The 13,874-nt window shown below is 37.6% G+C and overlaps 1 protein-coding gene across 3 annotated transcripts in view; it reads right to left on the reverse strand.

Annotated features, from left to right (window-relative positions):
* Window positions 1–947: 947 nt before the first annotated feature.
* Window positions 948–13,874, reverse strand: part of LOC104600140 (nucleoporin (DUF3414)) — a 117,193-nt gene continuing 104,266 nt past the window's right edge. For all 3 annotated transcript variants that reach the window (XM_010262981.3, XM_088887399.1, XM_088887400.1), the window contains 8 exons: window positions 13,597–13,775; window positions 12,902–13,373; window positions 6,771–6,878; window positions 6,389–6,447; window positions 3,605–3,989; window positions 1,762–3,252; window positions 1,226–1,433; window positions 948–1,108 (listed from right to left, as the gene is read on the reverse strand). In XM_010262981.3, coding sequence (XP_010261283.1) covers window positions 1,008–1,108; window positions 1,226–1,433; window positions 1,762–3,252; window positions 3,605–3,989; window positions 6,389–6,447; window positions 6,771–6,878; window positions 12,902–13,373; window positions 13,597–13,775 — 3,003 coding nt within the window. In that variant the 3' untranslated portion in view covers window positions 948–1,007. The remainder of the gene's footprint in view (window positions 1,109–1,225; window positions 1,434–1,761; window positions 3,253–3,604; window positions 3,990–6,388; window positions 6,448–6,770; window positions 6,879–12,901; window positions 13,374–13,596; window positions 13,776–13,874) is intronic.

A 13,874-nucleotide genomic window follows, 5' to 3' on the forward strand; every position in this document is an offset into this window, starting at 1 on the left:
TCAAAATACTAAAGGCTCCTACTGAAACGAGCACTGAAATGAGAAAGGCTTGTAGACTCGTGACGCAGCAAGAAAACGCCGCACAACGGCTTTCGTGCTTTGATTCACACTAGAAAGTGCTTCGAAAGGTGTCAGCAGGTGCGCGGAGCCGCAGCAATGATACCATAAACACAACCGAAGTGTACTGCAAAATGACCGACAGTAGGTTTCTTTATGATTATGGAGTAAAATCCCCCACCCCCTCCCCCTCCACCCAAAAAAAAATAATAGTAAAATAAATAAATAAATCCCATCAGGTGAACCATCTGCTTACAACTTTCATGGTCTTCATAATGTGAAATTTCGATGTTAATGGTCAATAGACGAAGAACTCACACAAGAATCAATATCTTATTTTAACTTTGAGCACAAGTTTCTCTCATCATTGATGTGTGGTACACGCAAAAAGTTATTTCAACTGGACTGCAAAATTGCAATTATACGTTGAACTTATGACCTGTTGAACAGCCCTGCTAAATTTTGGGCTGAACGCTAATTCTCCACTAGACTTGAATCAAAATTTAGTAGTGCTGTTCAACAGAGGTCTAAATTCAACGCAAAGTTGCAGTTTTGCAGTCCAATTTTTTATTGTGGTTATGAGTGCAGGTTGAGAGCTAATGCTCTACTATACAATATCTTGCAACTCAAAATCCAACCAGATCGCAGGAGTATGAGAGGTAAATCCTAACAGTAATGACATGCCTGGTCATTGTCTTACGCCTATGTGCATCTAGACCATTTTTAAGGACTTACCATCTACATTATTGAGGTTGGTCGTTTCATTTTGGTTCCAGAGACAGACGTGCATCATATGGCAATTCAGACCTGTTGCTATCTTTTTCTTTCTGTTCTTTTCTTTTTTAATTTTTTTGGTGGGGGTAGGGGGGAAGAAAATCCCACACAAGAAATTGGAAGCAAATAATATCAAGTGAAGCTAACACCTTTTACACAATGTATTAAGAATGCAGTTACAAGAAACCCTCGGCTTGCACTACACCAGGATACATGAGTGATATTATCTGTTTCAAGTCCTTGATTGATGTTTTCAAAAACGAGTTTGTTTCTGCCGCTACAAAAATCAAAGACAGCAGAGTTAGAGTCAAAACACAGTAATACGTACAAAAAATATCAACAAGCCAAGCAAATGATTATGCAGAAGGATGCATTCTGGTAGAAGGTTTAGTACCTTGCATCAGAAGTTTGATTCCCCTTGAGAAGTCTTCAACACGACCCAGCACTGGTCTAATACCACAAGTTTGTGAGACACCAAATTCCAAGTACAATGCCTTTTCCATTATTTGCAGCATCAAGAAACACACGCCCTGGATTTCCGGCTGAATTGGCTTGGACTTGTGGGCTTCACAGAGTTCAGTAACGATAGCAACAACCTGATCCTAAAAACCCACAAACCCATAATCATATAAGATGTTGCAGAAAAGCTGCATTTCCTTACTTTAAACAAAAGAAGCTATATTTCCAATATAATCTGATTTTGTTTTCTTTTACTACCCCAGGAATGAGCATGTAACTCACTAGTCTACCTAATTTTCTAAACAAGGTATGATGTTCCAGATATCAAGAGGCCAGATATCCATCCCATAGAGAAATTGCAAAGCTTATTATCTGCTTTTAATACTTTGCTGGGGTTATTTTTAGATTCAAACCATTGACATCCTATTGTTTATCATATAAAAGTGAGAGACATGCCGTTAATCATCATACCTGTAAACCATGCAGAATCTCAGGCATAGGAAGCTCAGGGAAATGTGCAAGATCAATGTACCCCACTTCCTCGGCCCTCTTAGCTGCTCCTTCAACTTGGAGACAAAGAAATTCCAGAAGCAGAAAAGCAATTTTATATATTTGTATTGCAACAGCATCAGAAACCTCAGTTTTAGTTGCACAACCAAGAAGGGAAAGACCAAACCATCCGCTTCTGCTTTCAAGAAATGATGGCTTTTTGTTAGATTCAACCTCCTCTTTAAGGATTGGGGGGCACATAAGAGGTGATGTCCTACTTGAATGTTCTCCAAGGCGCTGAGCTCCTTTGCTAATAAAGGCCAAAAGATGAATACATCTCTCCCTTAGTTGTGAATCCATTTCTTTCATGGCCTTAACCCAGTTTCTATGTTTTGCAAGCATACAGATAAGCATCAGAGTATGTTCTGTCTCTTTTAGAGCAGCTAGAGAAGTTTGTGTTTTCTGGGTCCTTGCCCTTTTCTTGTCATGACCATCGGATGAGAAGTCAGGTGCATTAAGATAATAAGAAACCAAATGAAATTGCTCACAGAAGAAGTAAGAAATCAAACCATCCATCATATCATCACAAGAAGAACTGTCCCCTAAAGAATTAATCATTGCTGTAACCACAGCCAAGCCAAGCCCCCATATATATTGAGGTTTTTCATCTTTGTCAAGTGATGTAGCAAAACCATTGTTGCCTTGAATATTTAATATATGATTCCCATCCAATAAGAGAGCAAATAACGCTTTCAGAGATGAGAAAACATTGGCATTTTGAAGCATCTCAGCACCTCCTCTCACTTGAGCAAGGGTCAAAAGGAATTTCAAAATTATGGGAATGGAAGCAAAAGAATCCCTTTCTTGGAGCTTCTGAACAAGAAACTGTAACCGGAGATGCTTTTGTATGATCGGTAACCAAGTATCAGAAGTCAGGAAACTATTCAGCATTAGGTCAATTGTTGCAATAGTGAGGGTGCAATACTCCACCGTTTCAATAAAGTTACAAAGAATGGGTAACAGTCCAAGACTCACAAGAGAAACTTCAGTAAAAGCTTCAATAGATCCTGTATCCAACTTTTCCCTGACACATGAATTAGAGTAGCTTGACTTAATTGATGTGAGAAGCAACATAAGGACGAGTTTCATTGCTCCCTTAACCACAGTACTTGATGTCCGGAGATCACTCAATACTCTAAGGACAGTTCCTGAAGTCTTCGAGACAAGTTTACAGATAGATACATACATTTGTCTGTTGACTGTTGGGGAAAGCTTTCTAAATAAAGATCTCATGAGATGTAATAGTAGTTCAGTTTGTGCTGAGACAAAATTAAGGATATCCTCAGAAACATCTGAAGATAGATCTATTGCCTTAACTGTTCTTTGCAAATCATTGCATATGTGATTAATACATGACTCACAGAGTTGCTCAGAGATTCCTCTATCAATATGCTTTCTCTTTACCTCAGTAGACTGCATGGACAGAAATGTTCAATTAGTAATGCATAGGAACAAAACAAAGGGAAAAACTGTTAATGTTTTTGCTCTTGCCAGCTCAAGCTGGAAAACACAAGCTCTGCCGCAATATATGCAGTGTATAAAGAAATATTGTAAAATTTCCCAGAAAAAAAGATGAGCATTTGATACAAGAGAAAATTAGAGTAACTCCTTTATATCACAGCAAAATAGGAAAAATATTTTTATATGAAATATTTCACTTATATTTTTTCCTCTTTAACAGAAAACACATCATTTTCCACTGATTTTCCATGAAATGAATAGACTTGATGTGAAAACCTTTTGTTTCCACAGGCAGATAACTCACATTTTCTTCATACACACATAACATGGCTGTCAATGCCTTTAACGCAGAAAGCTTGGAATTTGCAAGAAACGCCATCGAGTTTGCATTCTGCATGTAACTCAACATCCTTTCAGCAATTGGTTTTGATGCCTTCCATTCTGAATGATCCCAAAATTCCAATCCCATATCAACTTGTAAAAGCACAAGGTCATACAGGAAGGCACAATTGGAAGCCGAGTAGAAATCCCCCCTGTCCATTTGCTCATTAATTTGCAAGAGATTTGACTCAATTAGATACTGAGAGAGATCTTTGAAAGGTCCAGGACTCATAGTACGGCCTTCCAGCTCTCCTTCTAGATGGTAGTAGAGGTCACTGAGTATTAAAGTCTCGAGCTCCTTTCCTTCACTGCAATCACAAAAAGGATGATCAAAGGACAGTATGGAAGAAAGAAAACTTCTGTTGAAAAGAATTAACTACCAAGAAAAAAAATGAAAGAAATGCAGCAAAATGCAGATGCTGCATCAAATGCAGGTGCCTGGTGGGTTTCTGTTTTGGCAAGCAAATGCTATTAAAAGAGACAGAAACAATGAATAATGAGACAATTCATTTATTGAAATTTTGTGCCCATTTCAAATGTTCTGTTTTCCCATCATCCAGTAACCACAGGATGATAAATAATCAAGGTGGAAGGGTTCAAACCTATGGCCAGTCTGTCTCTGCTCTGCTGGTTTGGGTGGACACTACCTGAAACAGATGCACTGCGCTACCCAGTGCATAACCATCTCCCTACCTAGCAATTAGTGAAAATGGAGGCTTCAAAGCAGCAAAAGTAGGGGGAATGATACGGAACAAGTGAAGGGCCAGGGCATCTGAACTTTCTGCTTCCACTTGATTGAGAGCTCATGCCAAACTAAACAAGCAAGGGAATAGAATGTCACCACTTTGGAAAGTAAATCATAGGCTAATTAAAGAAGAGGTAGGCTCTGGAGGAGTGTCTGGCCCAATGTATTGTACAGAAAGGCACAGGTGCAAGAACTGCCTCTCCTTGATTAGTCAACCTCCAATGCTCCTCTTTCAGAGCCTCTCAAGTCATAGTATGGGAATACACTATTTTTGTTGTTTCAAGTACCAGGTTAGTACAACTTAAAATAACAATCTAAACACAAGCACATTCAAATCATTCTCTGAGGAGGTTGGGGTACCTGAGACGCCTACATCTCTGGTAATGGCTAGAGCTGGCATTAACAAAACTCATTACCTCTCCTCTGGATCTAAGGTTCATGGAGTGTAGAACAAACACGAAATCCTCTTTTATTCTTTCTACAAATCATACTTGATAATGGTGGTTGCCTTGGACAAGGAAAAGTAGCCTTTGTTGAACTCTCCTCATGACTTCCCTACCCAGGCAAAACCCATGGAGATGGACAGCACTTGTACAAAACATACTGAAAATGGTATAGAACATAAACTGACCAACTACACTAGAACCCATTATTCACCCAGCGTCCATTTGGTTGTAGGAATTTCATTTGCAATGGTGTAAATTGCATAGGCATGTAAATGGATTGAATGCAAATCCTGGTTTACTTTTGCTTCAGATTTGACCTTTTTTGTGAAAGTATAATGGTGTGTCCCTAATTTATATGAAAGAGAAATGAGGCAGGAGGAAGGCTACTTGTTTGGGCAGAGTAAGGTAGGGAGCAAATTGGCGTGGTCCCCACTTTATATGAGAGAGAAAAGGTAGGAGGAAATGATGCAAAATTTGCATCAGTAATACATATAGCAATATGACATTTAATGAAACCATACTCTGCATTTAGTTTGTAAGAAAATTTTGATATTGGGAAAGTCAATATGACATTTAATGAAACCACTAAGGACTTTCCCATAGCTTTTCCAATTTCAATAATTTTCTCAGAAACCAAATACAATGTGAAATAAATCAGTAATACATATAGCATATGATAGTATCTTTCAACACACATACTAATATGATGCACCAATATTAATAAAATTACAAGGCACACACTGTAACTTTGCCACCTAGCCTAATAATAACTCATGGGGGTACACTATGAAGCTAATGCCCTTTTTTGTAAATCCCTATATATGAAATAAAATTTTCTAATTATGGAAAAGGAAACAAGAAACAACTGGACTGCCCATTTGTAATGGTACTGCAATTTATACATAAGTCCAAACACTTCGATTAAGACAAAAAAACTCTGCAAAATGGAAAATAAAGGATTAGCATACAAAAATGAAAATGGGATAGAAGAGGAAGATGAATTGAACTCAAGAAGAGTTGGAAGTCTTGTTTTTTCCAGGAAGATTTCTTTCATAAAGACCACATGATGAGTTGCCAACTCCCATCCCCAGTTTCCTTGGCTATCAGAAAATTGGTTGTTACCACACCAATTGAGTGGAGTAGAAATCATTCCATTGTTGTTCCAAAATGCCTAGTATAAAATCCATATAAATGCACATAGCTGATGATTGTACAATGGTACCATAGATTAAGCAAAATATATAAAAAATGAAGCTTTCTAATTTTTTTTTCAGTCATGATTACTTATTTAGTTAAGATCAAAAAATTATTAACCAATATATCTCAAATCCCGGGATACCATCCGAATGAAATTCTTTGTCTTCTTTCCACTTCACTCTTTCCACTGCTCAAACATAAAAAGGAAAGCAGCCAATTTAAAAAGACGAAGAGATGGCAGAAAGCATAGTTGAATGTGCTTATTCTACTTGGATTTAAAAAAACTTCATATTGAAAACACATTTTCTTGGCACTATACCTGTAACCTCGAACTGAATACTGAGCTAACAGTTCGGAAAATGCAGATTGTTCCTTCAACTGTAAAAAGGAGAAATTAAAAACAAAGTGAAGAACTAAGAAATGGAAAAAAATTAAAGATTACTGGTCAATTAAGGGGGGTGTCTGACAACAAGGTTGGTTTTGTTTTTGAAAACAAAAACTGCTATGTCAGCAAATTTATATTGTTTTTGCTGTCATAGCAGTTGCTCTTGTTTTCAAAATCAAAACCATGTTGTCAAACCCCCCCCAAATATTCAGGATTTTGAGGGATCCAAGAATGGGTAAATTATTCACATAATGTGTAGAACAGTTTCCAGAAAAAAAAATTGGCATGTCCAACCATGTGAAGGACAGAAACCAACCTGTTTATACATATTCCGTATCTTCTCAGTTAATGACAATGACAAACTCCCAGAATTACCAGTTGTTAATTTCCCCATTACATGCACAATGAACAAGCTTGAAGCAATCTGCATAGATATTCAAAAGAAAAATACTTAACTTTATTTGCATATGATGAAATTACACCAGAAATTTAACAATTGAAAAATTCATTAGCTTGGTTTTTATTCCAAGACTTGGAAATATTATTTTCACCAGCTATGAATGTCAAGGATACTGGACAACCTTAAGAAAAAAGTTTACCAGTTCAAGCAAAAGCAGGTGTACATCGCATTTAAAGACACATATCCAAAGTTCTACTCAAATAAAGCACATGAAGAATGTGTTGCTGGTATGTCAAATTAGGTCATGTAGATAAGGAGACAAGAAGTGGATAAGGAGCATGTGGGAATAGAGAAATATTAATTGGAGCTATGCTCCCTCTTGGGGTGCATCGGGGGGGCATTGTAACAATGTGGAGAGAAGAAGCAGTTCAATGTCTGTAAGAATTAGTGGGCAGATTCTCAGTTTCTATTAAGTTGAAGGGGTGCAGGGCGGATTTGGATGGGTTCTCATGAATGCCTATGGGGCAAACCCATAGAGAAAGGAATAATATATGGGGGGATCTAGGGGATATTAGGGGACTTTGGGGAGGACCTTGGTGTCTAGGGGGAGATTTCAATGTGGTAAGATTTGTGAGTGAGACAACTGGGGGTAGGCAAAGAACTACATCGAGTATGAGAAAGTTCAATTCCTTTATTGAAGCTTTTGAGCTGAGAGATATTCCCCTGGGGCAATCTTGCTATACTTGGTCAAACATTCAAACAATCCCTATTCTATCCAAGCTTGATAGGTTTTTACTTTCACCTAATTGGGAAGAGCACTGGCCAGGGTTAGTCGGGAGAAATCTACCTAGAATCACCTCAGACCATTGGCCCATCTGTTTGTATGAGAGAATCAGTGATGGTGGCCCAACTCCATTTAGATTTGAAAATATGTGGCTCACTCACCCGGATTTTAAAGAGAAAGTCAAGGTTTGGTGGAATAACTTGGATCAGTCTCCAATGTGGGAAGGCCAAAAGTTGCTAAAGAAACTCCAATTGTTGAAAAAGGAGATCAAGGAGTGGAATAGGGAGAAGTTTGGAAGATTGGAGGAGAAGGAAGCTGATTTAATTTATCAGATTGAAGCAATTGATAGCAAAGAGGTAGATGGAACTTTAGGCAAAGTTGAAATGGAGTTGAGATGGTACTTGAAGAAAGAGCTAGGGGAGACTATTGAGGGAGGAAATATGCTGGAAGCAAAAATCAAGAGAGAGATGGATCAGAGAAGGTTATGGAAATACAAATTTTTCCATGCCATTGCAAATGAAAGGAGAAGAAAGAGCATGATTACTTCTTTATTGGTGGGGGAAAATAAGACCATGGACCAAGGTGAGATTGCTAAAGCATTCTCAGAGCATTTTAGGTCTTTTTACAGAAGACCCCTAGTTGAGAGGTGGAGGATTGAAGGCATTGATTGGGAGACATTGGGGGAGACTCAAGTCCAAGTTTTGGAAAAAAGGTTTGAAGAGGGAGAGATTAAGGAAGTAGTCTTTTCTATGAACAAATCAAAAGCACCAGGACCCGATGATTTCACAATGGCATTCTATCAAGACTGTTGGGACATAATTAAAGGAGATTTTCTTAGAGTGTTCAATGAGTTCTATAGAAGAGGGGTGATAAGTCCGGGTATGAACTCTACATTTTTAGCATTGATCCCAAAGAAGAAAAATGCCAACCAGCCAGGGGATTTCAGACCAATAAGTGTAGTCACCAATATTTACAAGGTGATAGCAAAGGTGTTGTCTCTAAGGATTAAGAAGGTGATCCCCCCACTTGTTTCTCAATCTCAAGGGGCCTTTATACAGGATAGACAGATTATTGATCAAATCTTAATTGCCAATGAATGTGTAGAGGCTCAAAAGAGATTAAAGAGGAAAGGAGTGGCTATCAAACTGGATTTGGAAAAAGCCTATGATTTGGTGGATTGAACTTCTTGATTGATATTATGAGGTGTGGCTTTGGAAATTTGTGGTGTAAATGGATTAAGGGTGTTGACAAACTAGTCACTATTCAATAATAGTTAATGGGACAATGTATGATTTCTTTGAGGGATTCCGTGGGCTTAAGCAAGGTGACCCCCCTTTCTCCCTTTCTATTTACTTTGATTGTTGAAGCCCTAAGTAAATTGATTTCGAGAGCAAATTGTTTGCAGTTATTTTGGGGTTGGTCAATTGGGAGGGATAATGTTTTGGTCACTCGTAGTTTGTAGATGATATTCTCATTTTTTGTGATGGAGAAAGTAAGGAGGGAGTGGAAAATCTGAGGCTAGTTGTGAAACTCTTTGAGATGATGTCTAACTTGAGGATTAATTGGTCAAAGAGCTTATTGGTTGGAACCAACATTGAAGAGCATGAAGTGAGGTTTTTGGTAGATTCCCTAAGTTGTGAGAAAGGAGAGTGGCCATTGAAATACTTGGGCTTACCCCTAGGAGACAACCCTAGATCTGCTAGTTTTTGGTCCCCAGTGGTGGAAAGGATCAAGAAATGCTTGGCGGGGTGGAAAAAGGAACTATATCTCATTGGGGGGGGGGGGGAGAATAACTCTAATCAAGTCTACCTTACCAAATCTTCCAGTGTACTACATGTCAATGTCTAGGATGCCACAGGTGATAGTGAGGAAAATTGAAAAAATCATGAGGGATTTTCTTTGGGAGCCAGGGAAAAAAAGAAGGATCATTTGGTTAGATAGGAAAAGGTGATGAAATTGAAGGTGGAAGGGGATTTGGGAATTGGTAATGTTAGGCTAAAAATCAGGCTCTGCTTTGCAAATGGCTTTGGAGGTTTCCAAATGAAAATGAGAAATTATGGCACAAAGTTGTTGCAAGAACTCATGGCATGTCGAGAACGGATTGGATGCTGGATGTCTCCGTAGGGCTACCTTGGCTGCTCCTTGGAAGGCCATCCATGGTGTTCTCCCAACCTTCCTAAATCATATCAGGTATGACTTGTCTTCTGGTAGTAAAATCAGATTTTGGGAGGAAAGAAATGCACGGATATTTGAAGGAAAAGAAAAATGTAAGGAAGCATTAGTCAAAACAATAACATTGAGGGTGGCATATTGGATAAAAAGCTTGAAGTTGTTTTCAGCTTTTAAGGTCGAAGACTTTTTTAGGGTTTGGGGACTTATTGCTGCCTCCTCATCTACGAGACCAGTTTTTTGAGGCATGGTCTCCTCCAACAGATGGCTGGAAGAAGCTGAACTTGGATGGCCCTTCAGGCATTGGGGGGGAGGGGTATTAGAGATGAAAATGGAAACATTATTGCTCTGTACTCCGGTCCTGTGGAGAAGGGTGATGTGGCAAGGGCAGAGTTTCTAGTTGCAGCATCTGGGGTTGAGAAGGCTAAAGAGTTGGGTATTAATAGATTGATCATCGAGGGAAACTCAAAAACTGTAATAAAATGGTTGCAGAAAGGGGAAGGGGTGACATGGCAGTTGAAGAATGAATTCCAAAGACTTAAATGGATGCCAAGGAACATGTCAATCCAGGTGGGATGGGTTAGGAGATCTGCCAACAGTTTGGCAGATAGCTTAGCAAAGCAAGGGGTTCAAAGAACGCATATGTTTTGGGCACATTTGTAATTCTGTTCTGGGTCAGCTTACTATAGCTGGCTTATTTCACAACTTCTTGTTGTATCCTAAAGTTTTCTAATTAATGAAATCTTTTCAGAGTTATTGACCAAAAAAATGTCAAATTAGTTCATTATATTTATAGATCATAAATGGGAAAATAATTACACTTCCCCAGCCAACCACCACAACTCTTAATATTGACCTGCTAATGCATAAAAGAAAGGACCAGTGCTACAATTACATAGTGATAAATATCTGAAAGGTCTGAGACATTGCACATGAAGTGTTTTTTATTATTGAACTGTAAGTCCCCATCACCAAGGATCAGAGAAATTGTGCATTTTTTTCTCAATGGGGTGGGTATTTTCTAATGAGAAAACATCTGAACATACATGAAACAATTGCAAAACAGAAGCAGAGTATTATCTATGCTACTAAGATTATCACTTTATCAGAGAAAGGTGAGAAACATCTGAACACAATTGGTTGGCATGTTCTAATATAATGCCATTTCATGGAGTTAAAAAATGTTAAGATCATACATATGAAATCTAATTGGATATAAGGGCACAACCAATATAGGCCTGAAGCAGAAACCACACAAGAACATTACAAGAAAAGGAAGATGCTGATACATGCCATAAACAATCTTAAGCAAAATTTAATTAATATTCGACCTAAAAATCAATTCTCCGTATGACTTTTCAACCCAGAAAAATAAGCACCAACAATTTTCATTTCAACTTAAAAAAAATGATTCTTAGAATCACAAAGTTTGTCAGAAGACTCAGAAGTAGAACTCTGTTTGATATTCCTACAATGGATAAGATCAGTGGATATTTTTGATGATATTCCTACAGTGGTTTTGCTGAATAATTGAAAGTCACTGGAAGATTCAGCCCCAAGTAGAAATGTCCATATTTCTTCTTGGAACCCGCCACATTAAGGTTTCATTAAGTTGAATTTTGATGGCAGAAGTGAGGGTAAAACCCTGGGTCATCAGGGATTGGTGGAGTTTTCAGGACAGAGGTTATGACTGTGGGGACTCACTATGGGCTGAGGTTATGGCTGTGGTAGAGGGTGCAAGAAGGGCTAAGGAATTAAGTATTAACAGATTGATCATCGAAGGAGGCTTAAAAGTGGTGATAGGATGGTTAGGGAAGGAGGATGAGGGTATGTGGGCTCATCTTAATGAAAGAAGACTCTTTAAATGGCTGACTCAGGGTATGGAAGTGAGGCTTCAGTGGGTCAAGAGGTGTGCTAATTCATTCGCAGATACACTAGCTAAACAAGGGGTGGTGGGAAGGGATCAGCTGTTCTGGGCCGTGCTGTAATTTTCCGTTTCCTTTCTGGGGGAGTCGAGATAATTTATCTCCCCCCACCTTTGTAATTATTTTTATTATTTAATGAAATGCTTCTGTTATTGATAGAAAAAAAAAGACTATTTGGATAAGCTTTTGCTTCTGAGTTTTGGACTGTGAAAAACAAAATTGAGCAAACAACTGTTTTAAGTGTTTGGTAAAGTTGCTTTAAAAACATTACAATCTGAACCCAAAACACTTTAAAGTCCCGAAGCACAAAGCCTAAAATTAGGAATTTGGTCTTTTGGGCTTTGATAAAGATGGGCATTTTACCATGTGGAGAAAAGAGAAATTTCAGAGATATTTTGCTAATTTCTCTAGGATATTTCAAAAACCCAAAAAATAGGGAAAGTTTTCAAGAAACATGGAATTAGTTAGAGAAAACCTTCAAGGAATTGTTAGAAGAAGCATAATTGCACATTTAAGGCTCAAAAACACCATTGCAAATAAATGCATAAATCAAATAGGAGAAAATTAAGAGACTTTGATGTGTAGCTTTCTCTTTGTCTCCCTTTTCATCTTTTAGCCATCTTCTCTTCATTATGTCACTGGCCATTTTGACTTTTGTCTTTTTTATTATTATACATTTTGATTAGGTTGAGAATTCCCTTCTTTAATTATATGCAATTCTCTTTTCCTATCGAATTATAGTGACTTAGTAAGTGAATCATATGAAAATAGTAAGCCAATCATTCAATCACCAATCCCCCATTGGTTCTTTAAGGAAAAGATTTTTAAAAAATTATGATGAGTTTAACAAAATATCAAAATTCAAAAGTATTTTATAATATTCTAAAGTTTTAAACCTTAAATATATAGTCCATCAATGAAATCTGTAAATATTGCTGACATGTTGGCAAAATATCGGATTTATTAGGAAAAAAAAAAGATTCTTGGAAACCATCTAGCAAAATGGGGATATTTCAGGGAAATTTTGCCAAAGATTGCTGATATTGTGAACCATGATCCAAATGCAACCCAACTTTGAAACACAATAAAACAAATGTACCAATAAATGGCTACCTCTGTCATACAGAAAAAACATGAACTATGAAAGCTGAGAAAGAAAAAAGCTTTACCTTTGAATGGAGAAATACTTTGCTGTGAAATCCAGAAGTTGCATATAACTTTATCAAGTTGCCCAGAACTGGGCTTTTGCACCAGGTAGACAAAATATCCATAAGATCAGTGAGACTAGCAGATCCAGATTTTTCTTTACTAACTGTGTTTTCTATTCTTTCTTTAGAGGGTTCAGAAGACTGTTTTGCAGACACTTCCGCTTGTTGTAGTTTTTCCTGCAAATACATTTCATGCGCAATAATATCCAGTGCTACAGAATGGCATTCATACTTGTATGCCAAGCTTAGATTTGCAACTCCAGACAAATCTTCAAGGGGAGTACTTGTGGTAGCAACTGCTGAAATGGATGATGACAACAATTTCCAGAAGTTATCAGATGTCTTGAACAACTCTAGGATTTGCACATATTGAGTGGCTCCTTGCCACAATGCTTTCAGAAACTTCAGCACATGCAACAGTAAATAGGGATGGCTGGAAATATAGAAATTTCACAAATTATATAGAATATTGTTTCAACAACAAAATTATAAAATAAGAATGAAAATCAATTAAACCACGTCATGAAGTTTCAATTATGGAAAAAAGAAGTTTGTTAACGAAGTAAATTAATAATAAACATGTCGAAATAATTAAGGATTTAATTATTGAATTAAATAGTGAACTGAATGAATACCATCCTATCCAGACAACACACCTCTCAATAAGAACATCAGTTTTTTTGACATGTTGGAAAAGTGCATCTATGATACTTGCTTTGCTAGGTCGTAATGACCCAAAAGAAGCTTCCTTTGCTTGCCGTTTCAAATCTCCAGACAAACTCAGTTGGTCCTCCATATTCTCTTTAGTGGCAATCACAGAAACAAGGAATGCAGGCTGCGATATGAGGTCCATTAAAATGACAAATCAACCATAAGGAAAAAGTAGTCATTTTTTTTACAACAGGGATGCCTCCCTGTACAGTCATAGTCTACT

The sequence above is a fragment of the Nelumbo nucifera genome, chromosome 5 (assembly GCF_055504915.1).
Source record: "Nelumbo nucifera cultivar China Antique chromosome 5, China Antique-T2T, whole genome shotgun sequence".
NCBI classification, from domain to species: domain Eukaryota; kingdom Viridiplantae; phylum Streptophyta; class Magnoliopsida; order Proteales; family Nelumbonaceae; genus Nelumbo; species Nelumbo nucifera.